The sequence below is a fragment of the Ambystoma mexicanum genome, chromosome 1q (assembly GCF_040938575.1).
Source record: "Ambystoma mexicanum isolate Mex_15411 chromosome 1q, UKY_AmexF1_1, whole genome shotgun sequence".
Classification (NCBI taxonomy): Eukaryota; Metazoa; Chordata; class Amphibia; order Caudata; family Ambystomatidae; genus Ambystoma; species Ambystoma mexicanum.
Genome location: NC_090922.1, coordinates 1154232156 through 1154249769, shown reverse-complemented (window position 1 = coordinate 1154249769; position 17614 = coordinate 1154232156). Strand labels below are relative to the sequence as shown.

The 17614-nt window shown below is 43.0% G+C and overlaps 1 protein-coding gene across 5 annotated transcripts in view; it reads right to left on the bottom strand.

Moving 5' to 3' along the window:
• SLC44A5 (solute carrier family 44 member 5) overlaps window positions 1–17614 on the bottom strand; it is a 1500346-nt gene that overhangs the window by 905745 nt on the left and 576987 nt on the right. For 4 of the 5 annotated variants that reach the window (XM_069641897.1, XM_069641899.1, XM_069641895.1 and 1 more), the window contains exon 1: window positions 8904–9032. The exons of the other annotated variant lie outside the window; for it this stretch is intronic. In XM_069641897.1, the coding sequence (XP_069497998.1) occupies window positions 8904–8943 (40 nt within the window). In that variant the 5' untranslated portion in view covers window positions 8944–9032. Of the gene's footprint in view, window positions 1–8903; window positions 9033–17614 lie in introns of those variants that run through there. 5 annotated transcript variants of the gene reach the window in all.

The window sequence follows — 17614 nt, the reverse complement described above, 5'->3', positions numbered from 1 at the left end:
TCGCTTCAGCGTTATCTGCCGCCAGCCTTAGCTCTCTGGCCCAATACCCCATTGAAATTATGCCTTGTTTAACCTATGTTGCCTCTTGATAACTTGCTCAAGTTCGACGAATATGTAACACTTTGATCTTGTCCACACACTTCTGTATGTACTTGTAACTGCTTACAGCTAGACGTAAGCTCACGTTTCAATTGTATATTTTTTGTAACTGTGTCCATTTTTGTAATTGTGTCCATTAGGTTTTCGTGACCTGATGCCTGTGGGCCTGGCGCGCGCTACAAATAAATAAAATACAAATACCAATACAAATTTTTAATGACGGTGGCTTCTGTCAAATAAATTGGCATCTGACCCATAATACATTTATGGGTGATGAGAAAAAGCCTGAAGGACACCCTTGCTTTAATCAGTAGCCAATGAAGACTTCTTCTAGCCTCAGAGACATGATCTCTTCTCTGGAGGCCTTTAACCACTATCACCACCCCATTTTGGATCACCTGGAGGCATTGAAAATCTGATTACAAAATACCCACTAGCAGGCTGCAACAGTAGTCCAATTTGGACTCTATTATAGCCCTAGCCAGGGGTTCTGAGTTTTTTTCAGATATGAGAGGGCACAGATGGCGAAAGAGTTTGATGAAATATGAGGATGATGAGATCAGACTATTGACCTGTGCCTTCATATTCAGGTGTTTGTCCAAGTAGATACCAAGAGTCTTTACCTTATTCAGAACCTCAATGACACAATTATCTAAGTTAAACTTCTTATAATCGGAACCCAATTTCTCAAGATTACTTGCTGAGCCAACTAGAAGAAGTTCTGTTTTGGCACTATTTAGGGCCAAGCCATTTGAGACCATCGAATTTTGAATTTTTAAATAGATTTTGTTGATGTAAGTTTCATCCTCTTGATAAGAACCAGATATGGTTAGGACACTTTGCGTGTCATCTGCGTAATTCGCAAAAATGATCCCTTCCTCTTCCAACATTTGGAAGAAGGGGATCATAAAAATATTATAGAAACACAGTGGGACGCATTCTCCCTGCGGAACCCCATATAAAAGTGTCATGGGGTTTGCTTCTGCCAGCTCACTTGCGACTCTTACTTGACTATCCTTCAGAAAAGAGGAGATCCATTGGATTTCCTCCGAGGAAAAGTTGGCATTATCCCTTAACCTGGTGGACAGAATGGAATGGTCCACCAGGTGGAAGGCTGCCGGGAGATCTAAAATCATAAGGAGAGCAGTGTGTCCCTTATCCATGCCTTGTAACAGGTGAGATTTGAGGGCGAGAATGGCCGTCTCTGTTCCATGATTAATACGAAAACCCGATTGATGTTTATGAAGAATCTGATTTTGCTCCAAGAATATAGAGATTTGGTTTTACGCGACTCGATCCAAGATCTTTAACAAGAAGGTGATGTTAGTGATTGGTCTGTAATTAGATGGAGTAAGTGGGCATGAATTAGGTTTCTTCAAAAGTGGGGTGATCCAGGTTTTTTTTATGTTGTCTAGCACCCAATTGAGCAGAAAAGAGGCATTCACAAATTTGGTGAGTGCCGGGATCAAGATGGGAGAACATTCCTTGATCATAATAGAAGAGCAAGGTTCACCTTTACAGCTTGTGCTCTTAAGTAGGACAATAGTTTTGGCGAGTTCATCTTCGCTGATCGGCATGAAACAGAAGGTAGATTGTTCTTTATCCTTTGCAGCCAAAAAGTGTATATTGTCTTCCTGCCCTTTTGAATTCAGAGAGAGTTTTTTTATCTCTATTGTCCCTCTGATTTTATCCAATTTATTGGACATGGCCTGTTGGATATCTGCACACCAGGACTTATTTTTAAGCATAGAGTCTTGCCATAAGATGGAAAGAACAGACAAATGGCAGTAGTGCCTCAGTATATTATGGCATCTAATGATTATACAAGAGCTACATTTATTGGCTTTGAGAATCTGTGTTATTAATGGGCTTTCAGTGCAAAGACACACATATTGGTTATAAATCATGTGGTTGAATGCACACTTGGTGTTAGGTAGAAACCTGTGCAGTTCCCTCTGGGACCACTGCAAAAGATTTAAGACTACAGGTGTTTGGCAGTAAACCCACTTGGTAGCAGTCTGTACCACACAGATTCACTTGGTAGCTGTGGCTGAGCAGTCAGACTTCCCTCTAGAAGAGTTAGGCAGTATACTGAGTATTCACTATAGGTCAAAAGAACACAGTAGAACAAGCAAACACTTACCAGGGCTTGGTGTAAAAGAGATATAAGTATTTATTTAAAAACCACATCTAATAAAACACACAGGCACTAATATTAAGCAGTTCAAAAACACGGTCACTAAAAGATATACACTCCCTTAAAAGAATATTAGACAAGTCTTAAGTAAAGCCCCACTTATTTTCAGACAGCGGTGAGCGCTTAATGCAGATAGCACTCTAATAATTTGTTTTAAAAGGGAGAGAAAAGCAGAGTATAAATTGAAACAGATCCCAACACTTTCACAAGAACACAGCAAGAGATAGAGTTCAGAAGGCCGGATCCACTTTAAGAGGATCAGAACGAAATGTGTCCAAGGTCACACGGTTGAAAAGTGCACAAAAGTCTCGAAAAGGTTCAGAAAGAGTTGGACCAAACGAAAGGGACCAGTTAGATGGTCAAGGCGACCAGCCCAGTCCAGAAGGTTAAGGGATTATTATTACCTTGTAGCAATCTTTAGAAAGGGAGGCCTTGCGGACACGGTACCTTAAAGTGGTGAGAATACTCCAGCGGGGGCAGTTGTTCCTGGCAGTGGATGCAAGTCGGTGCTTCGTCCGGGGGAAGAGAGGATCTCGTCGAGGAGGAAGACGGGAGTCTGTTGCACTGCCAGGGAAGAAACCAGCCGCAGAGTTCTCAGTTAAAAGGAGTGGTCCTTTGGTTCGCGGTCCAGTGGTAAGTGGCTATCCGGTTGCCGGGGTGCTTGGCACGGGCAATTCGACCACAAGACGTCCTGGCATGCGAGGAAAAGAAGGTAAACTGGTTGTGCCCACCAGTCAGGGGAAGAAGACTCTCCAGCAGGGAGATCTTCTCTGTCGTCAGGAAGTGGTGAGTCCGTTCCGCAGGGCTCCACCAGTGGTGTCGTCGTAGCAGGTCGGCTCAGCTTCTCCCTCGTCGGATTCTCAGGTCCTGTGGCGACTTCTGAAGTTCCAGTCCCCAAAGCCCTGCTTTTATGCAGCACACCCCCATTCACTCAGCCTAGCTGTCAATCAAACATGCTAAGTGGTGAGCCGGCCGGCTCACCACTTGGGCCAATCACACAAGAGTGCGACTTGAGTTACCAAGGTAACTCAGTCCAGGGTGCCTAAAACCCCTCCCACATCCCCTGTGGTACCCAGACAGAGTGGCACCACTTTTGGAAGCTTCAGTGGAGAAGCCCGCCAAAAGTGGAACAAAGGGCTCGACTTGGGTTGAAGTCACAGAATAGAACACAAACGCCATTTTAGAATTGAGTCCTGGCAAAAAATACCAACCGGCGAATTAATATTAAATAAATAAACCTGTGGTATGTTCGAGGCTATGAGAATTAAATAATTAAAGTTGGTAGCCTCGAACAATGGGAAAATCCCATAGGGATATATTCGCGGTCGAATATAAAAAGTAGTATCCACTGCCACCAGCCAAATCTCGATCAGGGGGGATGGAGACGTGCCCCCTCGACTAACAGACCCCAGGGCAATCGAATTGCCCCGACCAGTATGTCCACAATATGATGGTTTGTACTGGTTTCTGTTCATAATTTGGGACTAGTAAAGCCAATGGTGACTTTACATGCCCTGGGAGACAGTAGTCAGTCCCAGGGTATGGAGTCTATGATGGGGTGTCACTATGACACCCCTGTGTCACTGCACGGAGGGTGCTGTGTAACACGCATAGTAAAAACACATGAGACCATATGGAGTAAAGGACCCCATAGCCCATAAAACACATTAACAGTCAAAGGAACACCATAAATCATGTCCAAGAGTGGGAGAAAAAGAGTCTCACTCTTGGCAGGAGAAAAAAACAAACTCCAGCAAAGCTGCTGGGGAACTCATTAGGTTAGGAAATTCAGCCTAAACAGAGAATTCTCCCTAACACTTGGTCAAGACATTTTTATTACATCAGGAGCTGGTGTAAAGCTCCAATTAAACCACAACTTTTAAGAAGACTTCCTAGAAATAAGAATGGCCATGGGGAGACAGGGGGGTTTGCCCCCCAACTTCTGTGTCATGCCTTTTTGTCACCCCCAACTTTTAGAGGGAGGGCAGGAGGGCCGCAATCATCAATTATGTAATTGGACAGTGCGAGCCCGGCTGGGGTGCCCAGCAAGGCTTGCGCTGTCTCATTACCTAATGCTGAGATGCCTGGCAGCCACACTGCAACACATTCAGGGCAGGGACGCCCTGCATGGCTCAGTCCCTCACCCTGGCTGGCCATATTCAAAGTCAGCAGCCAGGGTGCTGAACTCGGTGTTGCAGGGCCTTGTTCTGCCTCGCTAGCAGCAGCACTTCCAGGGGCCGCAGTGCAGAGAATCGCTTTCCAGCTTTGTGTTCGTGCGACAAACAGACAGGAACTAGGAAGGTCATTCAGCTTAATGGTTTCTGTTTGGAGGTGCGTGAGTGCGTGAGTGCGTGAGTGCGTGAGTGCAGAGAGGGTAGGTCCGTGTAACATGAGACGTGGCCCGGGCAGCATTTGAAAGCAGACAAAGCTCCTTTTTTAGCATTTGAAAGCAGAGCAGAGCTACTTTTTATTAAATCATTTTTTATTTTGTCTGTATATGTTTGTTGGGGGGCTGGGCTGCGGGCTGACCCTAGTGAGGGTGCCTATCACATTTGGACAATGTGAGCAGAGCTCACAGTACACATAAGGCCCCAGGTATGAAGACACACTAACAATAACAAATGGTGCATCCTCTGTGGCAAGCCACAGCTCGGCAACGCCTCTAAAATTAGTCTTGCCACTTTTCAGATGCTACTAAAGCACCACCATCCTAATTGCAAAAAGAAGTTGGCGGAAGGTGCGCCCTCCCCAAGTAGAGTGGAAAGAGTCAAGCTGAGAAAAACTGTGACCCAAAATGGGCATACTCTGCAAATTCTGTGAAATGAATTTGAGTGCTATACGCATTCCAAACATGGTGAACTTTTGTTAAGCAGTTTTTGCTCTAGGTGCGCAGAACGAACCGTATGGAATTTTGTGTTAAAAGCACACTTTAGGAGCCCTGTATAACTTTCCCCCAGCCACCAAAAATAATCTTCCCCAAACTGGCAAAAAGTATTTCGACTTTTGCAGACACGTTTTCAGGACCATTTGGTGCAAATTAGTAAATGGATGTCATGGTTCAGGTTACAGGCCACCAAAAACTGCTTCACTTACCAAACTAAGCAGGGGAGTATCCAGCATTGTAAGAGTGGGGCAGTGGAGTGGGGGGGGCAACGAAATGCAGTGTGTGGAATTCCACATGGTCTCATTGGTGCCCCCAAACCGCCCACCCCCGCCCCAATCTACTTTTTTGTAACATTAGTAAAAGATGCATTTTAGTACACAATAACAAAAATAACACTGCAGGATCATTCCAGATGAAGGAAACGTGTCTATTAGAGCTCTGTACAAGCCCTCTTAGACAAAATACATGCAAACATCCTAATTATTATATGGATTGCACCAACAGAAGTGACTTCACAGAAAAGGACATTGCAAGGAGCATCATCAGTCTTTGATACTTGGAGGACCATGGAAATGACTTTAGAATAAGTTGCCGTGAATAAGCCAAGTGACAAATAACTATGTGGTGCAAAACACCTAAATTGCACTTTTGTTACATGTGGAGCAACTCTATAGTCATTAGGCTTTCCATTATAATACCATGATACATTAACATAAGCTTTGAAGTGAATCAGAGTCACTTGCAGAGCTGCAGATAAGGCACAATGTGATTAAATGATTTTCTCAGGATCACACACTTGGTTAAATGGTGAAACTGGGATGTGGACAATTTAAGAGGGCGCACACTTGTTTCCAGGTTTAGTTGATATAGATATTTATTAAGGTTTTGCTTTACATTTCATGTGCTTAAATAATTATAGCAATGCCTTGGAAGCAAACCACATTACATAATAAACTAGCCTTCCATAGTAAACTAACCATACACTACGTATATTGTCATAGAAATATGTTGAACAGTGGGAGTATGACTTAATTTTATTCTCCCCATTCTGCATACAAAGTCACAATAGCATCATGTAGATTAATGTGAGCCTAACAGATCCCACTTGGGCTTTAAAGCCATAGTCATTATTTCATAAAGCATGCAACATTATGTGCCCTTCACATTTCTAAAGGGACAAAAGTCCCTGCTAATAGTCCCCCCTCCCTCCCATCAGTGTCAAATCGCTCACATTGTAATGTTCTGTTGACACAGAGCCACATGAGGCCCTCTGTTTACCTTGTGCTCCTTGGGACATTGTCCTGGCAGCGGGACACCTCTACCATTCGGAACAGGTAAGGTGTCTTGCTGCCAGGACAATGAGTGTGCTGAGAAGGAATTGCTCAGCACACATTGTCCTGCCAGCGGGACACCTTTGCCGTTGGGTGCACTCTATGATGTGCTGAACGGGAGAGGTGTCCCAATGACAAATGTCCTGGTCTCGCTCTTTAAAGTGCCGCGGGGGGCAGCTTGCCCCCCTGCCTCTCCCACTTGGTACTCCACTGCTTGGAGCCATTTGAACACGGGAAAACATAACTTAATTTTAATCAGTCAAAATCTTGTAGAAAAATCTATCAGCATGTACACATATAAGGTGCTGTGCAGAACCCAAGTTTGGACATATATGGCATTTAAAAATTGATTCCAAGTATACTTGGTCACCCACTGCACTGCATTAATTGATGGTTTCTGCCTTTGCATGAAAGGAAAAATCGAGGGAATTGCTGACATTCCAGTGAATCTGTTCCATTCAGCCACAGCTTTATAGTTCATCTAGGTCAAGTCAACTTAGCCCAAAATGTCAGGGGGTGATAGCCTGGTCTGCTCAATGGACGCTGTGCCACTGTTTCCATGTGTTATTGCATATAGACATATAAATGTTGTGTGTATGTCAATGGAGGTGCTGGGTGCATTTGTGTGTGAGTGTGTATGCAAGCATATGTGTGTTTGCTTTTGTTTCTGAATGAATCATAAATAATGCATCGTTTGTATGTTCTATTGGAATTAAGTTTGTGAATGTTGTGCCACTGGGTGCATGGCAGGCCGGCTGGGGATGTGTGGGGGTCCAATGGAATTTTAAAGAATGGCCACCAGTCTTATGAAAGTTATAATAGAGCGTCAGCAATGGACTCTTGTGGTGTAGTAGTCTAGTGTTATCCATCAGGATTTACTTTGTTTGACCGATGTACAAAATCACAGCAAAATTTACTGTAGTCATTTTCGCTGTGAATACGTTTTTACCTCGGTACAAAAAAAACGAACCCATGTCCCCATAAACCCGCCTACTTACCTTTTCTCCATCCTCCACCTCTCCTGTACCCTGCAGCGTCAGATCCATCTATCTAACGCGGGTCGGATCTGACGCTGCAGGGGCCCTTTTAATTATTTTTTTGTTGCATCCCCTGCCACCAATCCTGAGGAAGCGGGGGTCACTCCTGCAATATGGATAGCGGGGGACAGCTCTTAATGTTCGGTATCTTCGGCTTCGAACTAATGGTCGTGACCGAATTCAGTCAAATCTGTCATTCAACTAAATTTTATCGAACAATTTGGACGAAACGATACCCAAGAACCACCACCTGTCCTCTCTCTACCCCACCCCTGTCCCCCCAACATTTTCAGCAAAGTTACTCCACTGACAATGGCATACCCATAAAAGCACAGAGGTAACTCAAATAGATATGCTGCTAGCAGTTGGGAATGGTCAGAGGGTCTAGCATAGTCACGTGTGGTCAATGGGTGAGTAAAAAGTCAAACAATACCCACATGAATTGTGTCCCTCCTCACATCTCTATCTTATCGTCACTTCAAATGCCAGTACATAAGTACATACACCACCTAAGATCTAAAAAAGAAAACACACACGTGACAGAGCTATTGGCTTTGCCAATGTTTTTTTTTTCCATAGGTGCCATCACTTTGTATTCTGAGACTTCTATTTCTGGATTTCTACGTTAAACGCCCTGGACTACAAGTCCCACAATGCACACTTCCAGGACTTGTCTAGTGCACCCCCCCCCCAACGTATAATTAATCTTTATCATCAATCACGTTGACACTTTAGGTGTCTTCTATTTGTTGCTATAATGGCACAGTCTGGCCTGCCCATCTCTGGCTTCCAAGATGAGCAAAATAGTCAACGTTGTGACCGAGTATTGCTTAGTAACAACCAGAAGCAGTCCTATCTGTTTCACGGGCGTCGGCGAGGGCAACACACGTGCGACAAAGTAAACACTGCAGTTGTGTCTTAAATGCTTCACAATATGTTATTAAAGGTACCCGATGGGCCACAGTATGCAGGGGACACACAGTACACAGACGGAAGTGGGTTTGAGACATACACAAGAAATCAAACATACGGCACTTTAAATCTGACACTTTTATCAAGGCGTACCTGCCATACAGGCGCCCTAAAACACGGCAAAAGTCATTAATAATTAACTGTGTGGTCAAATACGACAATACAATAACGTGGTTGTGGAATCAGAAACTATATGGTGCACGTATTACACACACCATTGCTAATAAAATGTGTGTGAATGTTGAACGGTGGCAGGCTGGTTGAGTTCATTAACTCCAGGGGGTATTTCTTTCGCAGTGAATGCATGTCACTAACATCACAACCGAGCCAGTTTCCAGCTGCAGGATTCATACGGTTTGTTGAGAGGTGAGTTGCTCATTTACCGTGCTTGCCGTAGTAGTTGCCGTCCCCCGCCGTGGCCATGTTGCCGTGCCTTGCCCCCTCGTCCTCGCTGCTAGATGGGGGAGCGCAGCATTCCCGGGGCACACACCGTCCGGTCGCCGTCCAGTTGTCGCTCGCCCTGGATTAGCTCTGCTCGCCTGTGTTACTATATTTAGAACCGTCGCCGGTTGGGAGCCCCCGCCTGAGCCAGTCACAGTGAGCAGAGGAATGATGTCACATGTGTACATATTGCCGACACACCCGCTATAAAGAAGTATGTCCATTTTTTTAAAACTGCAAACGTTCTTAAAACTTTCCACATCACATCGTTTTTCTTTGTTGCTGGTGCTAAATCATTGTTTTTTACCAGCTCACAATTCACGCATTTTTTTCCCACCTTTCTGAGACTTGTAGAAGTTACCCCTTTGCGTGTAAGTTGTTAGTATTCCTTTGCAATATTTATGTTTACGTTCTCATCACATACCTGCACACCACAGTGTAATTATAAGTAGACACTTTTCCATCTAATCAAACAGGCAAACAAAGGAGCGCTGAACATAGGAGAGGCACTGACAGGCACCCAGGGAGGGTATGAGGGTTGCACGGGAGTTGGAATGGTGGTAAGAGCAATGGAAAATTGACTATTATTATTCATAGCAAGCACTGGCAATGCCAACAGTTTAGGCTTTAGTGTCGGCAAGGGAAAGGCACCTGCCAGGCAGAGCCGTAATAGAATTAACTGGCTATTGATGGTAGCAGGTGTAAACTGGAGCGAATAACTGGTCATCTAATACCCATGGCTGGCACATGCCTGATACATATTTACAAGCCAAAACTGTTGGCTTTGCCAATGCTTGTTTTAAGAGCACTTCAGTGAAGGGCACGCATATTGCTTATAAATCGAGTGGCCGAAGATAGAACTGGTTAAGACATTTTTATTACACCAGTATCCAGCTCCAATTATGTCATTCATTCTCAGAAGACTTCATTGAAAAAACACTGGCAGGCACTTCTAGTGCAAAGTTTGATAGTAAGGCTTGATTAAAGCAAACTAAAAGAGTTCACATGAGGAGGTGTTTTGGTTGGGGAGGGGCAGGAACTAGGTGCGAATGGCCATAGGGATTAGCATGATCAGTTTCTGATCACTCAGGCAGTGGTGTTCCTGGCAGGGTGATTGGGTGTGTGATTGACCACACCATCTATCTAGATGGTGGAGGAATTGTGTGGTGAGGCATACAGATGCTCACAAACAAGTGTGTTTAGCACAATAGCTGACAGGCCCAGGTGAATGTATTTTCAATGTATGTGCTTACCATTTGCCTGGCCACACAGGAAGTTGCCCTGGGTCTGCTGGATTGAACATGCACTCGGACATGACTTTTGTGAGCACAATAGCCGGCATGAGCACATGAATTTCCTTTGCATTCATTAGCAGACTTTGAGGGAAAGGGAAACGTCTTTTGGGTGTGCTGGAGACAAATTATTAATATTATTATTATTCTTATTATTATTCTTATTGTATTTATTGAGTGCAGAGCTAGCTTCGAGAAGCAAGGAGCGCTTTGCAGAGGTATACAACAATACAGATACACAAATTGTTTGCAGGTTCTTGCTAATGACTAAGGCAATGAATGGTATTCATGGCAGGGTGATTGGGTGCGTGATGCAGCACGACATGCCCCTTGCAAGAGAAGACATTTGTGATAGAACGGCTTGATTGCACACACACCGTTTAGTGCACACTTCAAGGAAGGGGGACGTGGTTGTGCTGGGAAATAATTGCGTGCAACGTCTTGCTGATCACTGTGGCGGTGGAATTGTTGTCAGGGTGGGTGGGTGGGGGTATGGTCCAGCGCACCACTTGCCTGGATGGACATGGAATGCAATAAAAGTGATAGAGATGACACGAGTGATTCTTCATGCGAAGTGAGTTACTAGCTTCAGAAAAATGGACGTCTATTCCTGGGTTTGTGCACCCCCGAATACATGCTTGAAAGTGTGTTTTTGAAACTGAAGCCGATCAGACTAGGTGGATGAGTGAATTGTTGGACAGATTGTGCAGACTTTGTTTCCCAATGCTGCTTCTCTGTCTTTAGTTCATTCTGTACATTTTGACTGTGTTTATTACCCGCTTTTAAACCTTGATGTGTCGCCAAGGGTTGTAGATAGATTAAACATGAATGGACGTTGCCTTGAGATACTGGGCATTCCAATATCTCAATGCCATAATGTGCTGCAGTGAAACCATCACAAGAAAAGTCAATCTGAAGGGGCAGCTGTTCTGCTTTGTGACACACACGGCATCTTGCTTCTCCCTTAAAATCTAAATATAGACCGCCCCCGAATGATGCAAAGTTATTATTTCCCTGTTTTCTGAAGGCATTGAGAGTACATTTGATGTGTGTAAAGCACACTAATATACGGAAGGCCTTCTCAACGCGTGTGTATTGTAGAAAAGACTAGACGCATTGATTTGCACATTACTCCTGCCAACATTCGATTAAGCAGCACTAATGGACTACAGCTTTTTATTTCAGACATCGACTGTTTGACTTGCAAGCTGACACTGCAAAGTATTCACGCCACCCAGGGGTGTGAGTAGTTTCCTCCTTGAATCATTGTGTCAGCCAGTGATCGAAGTCAGTGGGAACGGTCGGGAGCGGTGTTCCACTACTTTTATTCTTTTATGCTTTCTATTGCTCCACTTTATACAATCATATTCACCATTCTAAATAGAGGATTTGTCCATTACTGTCCCTGTGCAAGTGTAAAGTTGTAATTGGAGCCGTAGTTACTAGTCACTTAGACTATTGCAATGCCCCATCTGCAAAACCTTGTCAAATGTTGCACTGTGCTTCCGCCTACCCTCTTCCCTGCCGAAACCACAGTTCCACTAGGCTTTTCAGTACACTTCTACCACTGGTGTCAGCTTCAGGAATTTACACTTCCCCAGTCATATCAAATGTAACTGCCGCCTGATTATAGCACATATAGCAATGATCGTTCAACAGTTATGGGCTAACTGCAGATAGGTCTGGCTAGCAATGCCTACCCCTTTGCTGCTGCCTACAACCACAGAGAACGTCTGTTGCAACCTTTATGATTAAAGTAGCTTGGCTCCTCCTTTATTAGAAGTAAGCCAGAGGGTGTCACTAATGTTAATAGCTGCATGTTTGTGCATATTATCAGTCAATGTTCTTTTAAACGAAGCATGCAGCCTCAAAATGTCCATGAAGATGGAATTGTACAACCATTAAATAGGCTGTAAAGAGTGGCATATGATGTCACTTTCTGTGGAGTCATTAAGGGCCAAGTTATGCTACTTGTGCAATGATAATGGCTAAATGACACCAATTAGGGTAAGCTCTCAGACGAAAGTAATGTATTACCTTAAAATGAATTTATACTTTGCATTTCCCTAAATGTGAATTAATGTATTTTTAACGTTTGTTTATGTGTCTATATTTTATGAGTGCAGGTTCGATAAATATACATTTTGAACACACATTTATGATGAGGGTGATTTTCTTTTACTCTCTAAGGTATTTCAAGGCAGATTCATTAGTACAAAAAATCAACTTGTTAAATTGTCAACTGGTTAAATTGGGCTTTTATTGGGAAATGCGCCCTAGAGTTCAAAAGGACTCCACTGCGTATGGCCTATCACGAAACAATGTAAAATGCGCATTATATTAAGGGCCCAAAGGTCCAATTCAGAAGAGGTGTGATTGGCTGTGCTTCAATAGCAACTGTGGGATGTATTGACCCACCTTGCTATACTATGCGCCATCACTCTGCTATTTATGATGCAAGAAACAGCAACAACGGTGGCAAAACTCTTGTGCGCGACAAAACCTCCCAAACCACGTTTCCCAACACACAAAAAGATGGCTGCACAACCTGCCACCCATGGTGCATGTGTTGTGGAATAGAGCACACACTGCAGAAAATGTGCCAGTGGGCTCCATGACAAGCAAACAGAGTACAGAGGGAGAAGCAGCGCTTTGCAAATTAAACTCAAAAATGTGCCTGTAAATGACATTTATTTTGATGCAAAAACTCCAAAAAGGTCTGTACATAATAATGTTTCAACCCTCAAAATCTTGCTTGGCACTAAAATTCATTTAATCTAATGAAGCACTTTGAATGTACAAACTCCTAAAATGTGAAGAGGAAAATCATTTTCTCAGAAAAACTGGATTGCCTGTGAATGTCAGCCCCTGTCAAAATCTGTGTGCAGCACACTGGGCTGCCTGTGAATGACAGCCATCTCAGATGGGCTCTGCTGATGAAAGTTCAAACTTATCTAAACTAAAAGTCTGTCGGATTAGCAAACATAAAAGAATTGGTGCTAAAAGGAATACAGATCTTAGTATTTTTTTTTTATTACTTGTACATAATCACAGAAAAATGATTTTTACAAGAAGAAGAGACAAAAGAAAGGAAGTACAGTCTTGTACCCGAACCTCTTTACTTTTAAGACAATCCGAACTTATTCGAAAGTAAAAGTAAAAGGTACAGTAGACGGTTGGCCGCCATGTTATTTTAGATGTGGCAAGCCGAAGTAGGCCCAGAGATCGCGAACAAGTCGAGATGAAAACCTGCCAGTTGGGGCGGGTTGCTCGCTTGACCAATCCTTCAGCAAGGGTCTGTTATGGTAAATCAGCCACTGTCATAGAAACAGGTTCTGCAGCACCAATTTTACAAAATGCAGCTTCAAGTATTTTAGCCGTGGCTACAGACCATCGAGTTTTTTCCCCTGATATAAGACGGAACCACCAAGTTTCTTCTTCAATCAGGCCTGAGTCCGCCCATAGAGGTAGCAAAAACGCAGAGCGTTCTAAGCAAAGTGACGGGCAGCTTAGAAGTAAGTGGCGTACTGACTCAATAGAGTCAGGATTTTTACACAGTCTACATGTTTTGGAAGCAGAAAGGTTTCTTATCCCTAAAATATCTCTGGTGTGCAAAAGGTTCAGCCGGGCCCTTAAAAACGTGCTCCTTAATTTTTTGTTCGGAAATTTTGTACAATAGGCTAGCGGCGTTTTGAGCCTATTATATGTGCGAGGAAGGTGATTCAGTAGTTTGCATGATGCCGCTTGCTCAATAGTATTAATCCAGTCTTGATTCTTCAGCTTCCCATTTACGTTTTGAGGGTTCGTGATGAGATCGTCTGTTGTGCATGCTAGGTCTTGAAGTTTGGCCACTTGCTTTTCTGACCAGCTCAAGAGAGCAGAACAGTTCGATGATGCCAACTCTTGGCCGATTATCTCAAAAATAGGAAGATTATCTTTCAGGAGAGTCTTCCTAAATAACGCCAGAGCAGCCACACTGACGGTTGCACTCAAAGAGAGAAGCCCCAGTTCTCTTCTTAGTTGTTTTTGTTTCCACAGGTTTAAAGCTAAGAATGTAATTTATCTATGTCATTTGATACAACAAGTTTGGTTTCTGCTGGATTTTAAGTCAGGAAATTAAGAATAAATTAGCCTGGCTGGGCCTGCAAAAAGTGGAAAAACAGGTTTCCCCCAAGGGGAGGGAAATCCTCTCAGCAGAAACTCACTGACATATGATAATTGTGGGCTAGGCCAGGCTTTTCTCTACAACCAAGGAATGAACAATGGCAGATCCTCCAGGCCAGGAAATGGATGTGTGAAAAGGTTGTAAACTGCTCCTTGAAGGAATTCCACAAAGTTGGGGGCTACTCCTTGAGCTCCAGGGAGAGACAAAAGGCGGACCATTTGCTGGTAAGAATAAAGAATGAACAATTTTTAGAGACTCATAACTTGTTATCCAAAGTGGTGAAAAATATAAAAAGGACAGATTTGTTAGTCTAATTTTTGGCTTTAGGTTTCAAGAGGCGGTGAAACTGTGTAACATATTCTGGACAGGAATGAAATGTCCGAAAATGTAACCACAAACGGGTAGTTGCACACAGCCTCTGACTATTAATGCGTTTAGGGTCAGTGTGGTTCACAGGGTTTGCTGCGGTAGTGGGGCGTGGAAGGGGAATTTCTTAGTACCCCTTCCTAAAAAAATAGACTAAGAAAGGCGGAGTGCCTCACTATCTGCGTTCCCAACCAGTGTTCATACACAAGGATTATATAAGGGTAGGTAAATGAATCCACAAGTTTCCCTTAGAAAATAAAAGTAGCTGACAACACCAATGTACTTATAGTTCCATAGATTTAATCAACACAAAAAGCGCCACGCCAACACGTGTTCCAGCCCTCTCTGGGCCGTCCTCAGGGTGTAAACAAATATGTTACATCAAGTCATGAGCTTTCTCTTGAATGCGTGAAGTAATTGGTTTTGTCTAGGTATCTCGTGTAATATCATTTGTCATTCTTGTGTGCAGTTAGCCGCTTGAATGCGTGTGTGCCTGGTGATTCTGGAGAGGAATGGGAATATATGTGGTTTTATGTGGACTGTATTAATGCTAGAATTGTTAAACTTTACACACACATCCCTATGGCAAACATACATATTTGTGGAAATTTTCAGAAAGTTTGGAAAATGTGTTCATGGCGAAATGGACAAAATTCAGCAGAAAGGTGAAACAAGGTCTCAAAGCTGCAGGACTTTGATGAACAGATACTATATAAAATATTGAATCTTTGTGTGTGATTTTTGTAGAGGTTACCAATGTATAAATAGGTATTTAAGACAAAATTCGATTTTGATACTTGTGGCTAGGGGAAGTTTCTAAGAACTGTAAAAACCAAACCTAAATATGACATCATCTGTCCTTTATCCAATCACTCAGATGCAAGGCAGAGATGAGGCCCTGATCCAATCCCAGTAAATAGGGTCAAGCTTAGTTAAACCGGCTATACACCCATTTTTGTGATGTAATTTGAAAGGATAAACAGAGACAGCTGACAACACATAGGGAACTCACTCACTCTTCTGATTCCAGCGAAGCTCTTTGTTCCAGCATTTAACATCCAGCCTTTAACATCCTTCCAGATCCAGATGCCAAGAATTAGGCCAAGCAGTAGCTAAACCATTTTCAGCAAGGCCTCAATCCTCAAACTTATTCTCACAACCCAGTGTAGCGCTGCGGTGTGAGAAAGCATCCTGAACTAGCATCCTGAAACTATCTGGCTTGCTACCATAAGGCTTGCCTGATGAACTCAGTATCCCGCTGATTTGAATACCCAGAAACAAGAAGGGAAGATCCTGTGCAGCTCCAGTGACCGGCCTAGCTGATCCAGTCCCGTGCCTGATGTGCTGTCCTTCTTTGATAGACCCAATCTATTTACCAGAACTGTGACTGTCCAAAAATCTTAAATCACAGTGGATTGCGAGTATTAATAGGATGCTAGAGAACTATTGTATAACTTGCTTATCTTGTTCCACTCTAATCTCTGAACTATCCCTATTTTCATAACCAGTAACAGTGTCAAAATCCTTATTGTTATCTTATTCTGTCTAGTTACTAAAGCGCCATTTTCATAGTCATCTTTATTTGTGTAACTCTGATCCATAAAGCCCACTTTGAGTCTTTGGACTGGTGCCGCCGGGGAAGGTGATGGGGATCTGTTACTGAAGTCGTGAATCAGTCTCAGAGCTTACTTTGTCCCGACTTGTTTGCCTAGCCCAAATCCTCTAGCCTTGAGTAAAAGCATAAGCCATATTTTCTGATACTAAACTGAAGTCCTGGCTCCAATTTGTGTCTTTATTTTTTTTTTTTGAAAAACACCTCTCACTAAAACCTCCATAACTCCCTCAGTTTTTGAGATAGAAGCAAAATCTGAACTCCCACTTGTACCTAATATCCTTAGCTATCTCTACAACCCATGTGCTAAACATTGTAAATTGTGATTGACCTGTTATATATAAAAAACCGCATAAGTAAAAGTTTGCCGCAAATTTCCCTGTTGAAACAGTTTACACATGTGAATTACCTTTAAATAATTTCCCACTTGGCCTTTGAGATTTCAAATGTTTTCTTTTGATTAAATCATCACTTGTGTTTGCTTGCATCTGTTCAAAGCGGCTCCCGTAGAAATGTATAATAATTTAAGCATTTTTGACCACATTTCGTGTTTTTGCTCAGCCAATTTCAAAGCCATACTGACAGATGAAAAGTCAATTACGTTTTCTCTTGTGTTTAAAGGGGGAACGTGGGAGTGATATTCTGTTTGATCTGTCTTATTCCTGAGTACCTGCTCTCTCCTCACATAAATTGCCTATTGGTGGGTTGAGGTGTGTTGCAGGGGGAACCTCCAATCATAGTGCTATCTGTTCCAAAGCAAACAAAAAGTATTTGTTTCTTTGCTGCATTCTTTTTGTGCTCATTACTTGATTTCTAGTGCATTAAAGATATTATTCAGTGTTCTGTCACCCCATTGGTGATTGTTGTTACAATGTGATTGTGATTTAAATTCTAAATAATTAAATAGATATTTACCTTTGCAAACTAGCCTGATTCCTGGTTCAGTGTGACCCGGGGGGTCTCAGGAGAAGGGTGTTATATGAATGATATATCATTCAGAATATTGAACTTCTAGATAGAAATAAATAAAGGTTTCATTTGCTCACTACATGCTGGGCGAGACTTGGGTGTTTGCCAGATTGAAATCACTTACAGCTTGGGGGCTAGTGTCCGGGAGCCTGAATTCAACTTACCAATCATGGCAGTCTAGCACAGCGTGCTGGCCAGTCGGGTACATGCACCTTGTTGGGTTGCCATACTGTGCTACACTGTACAAGC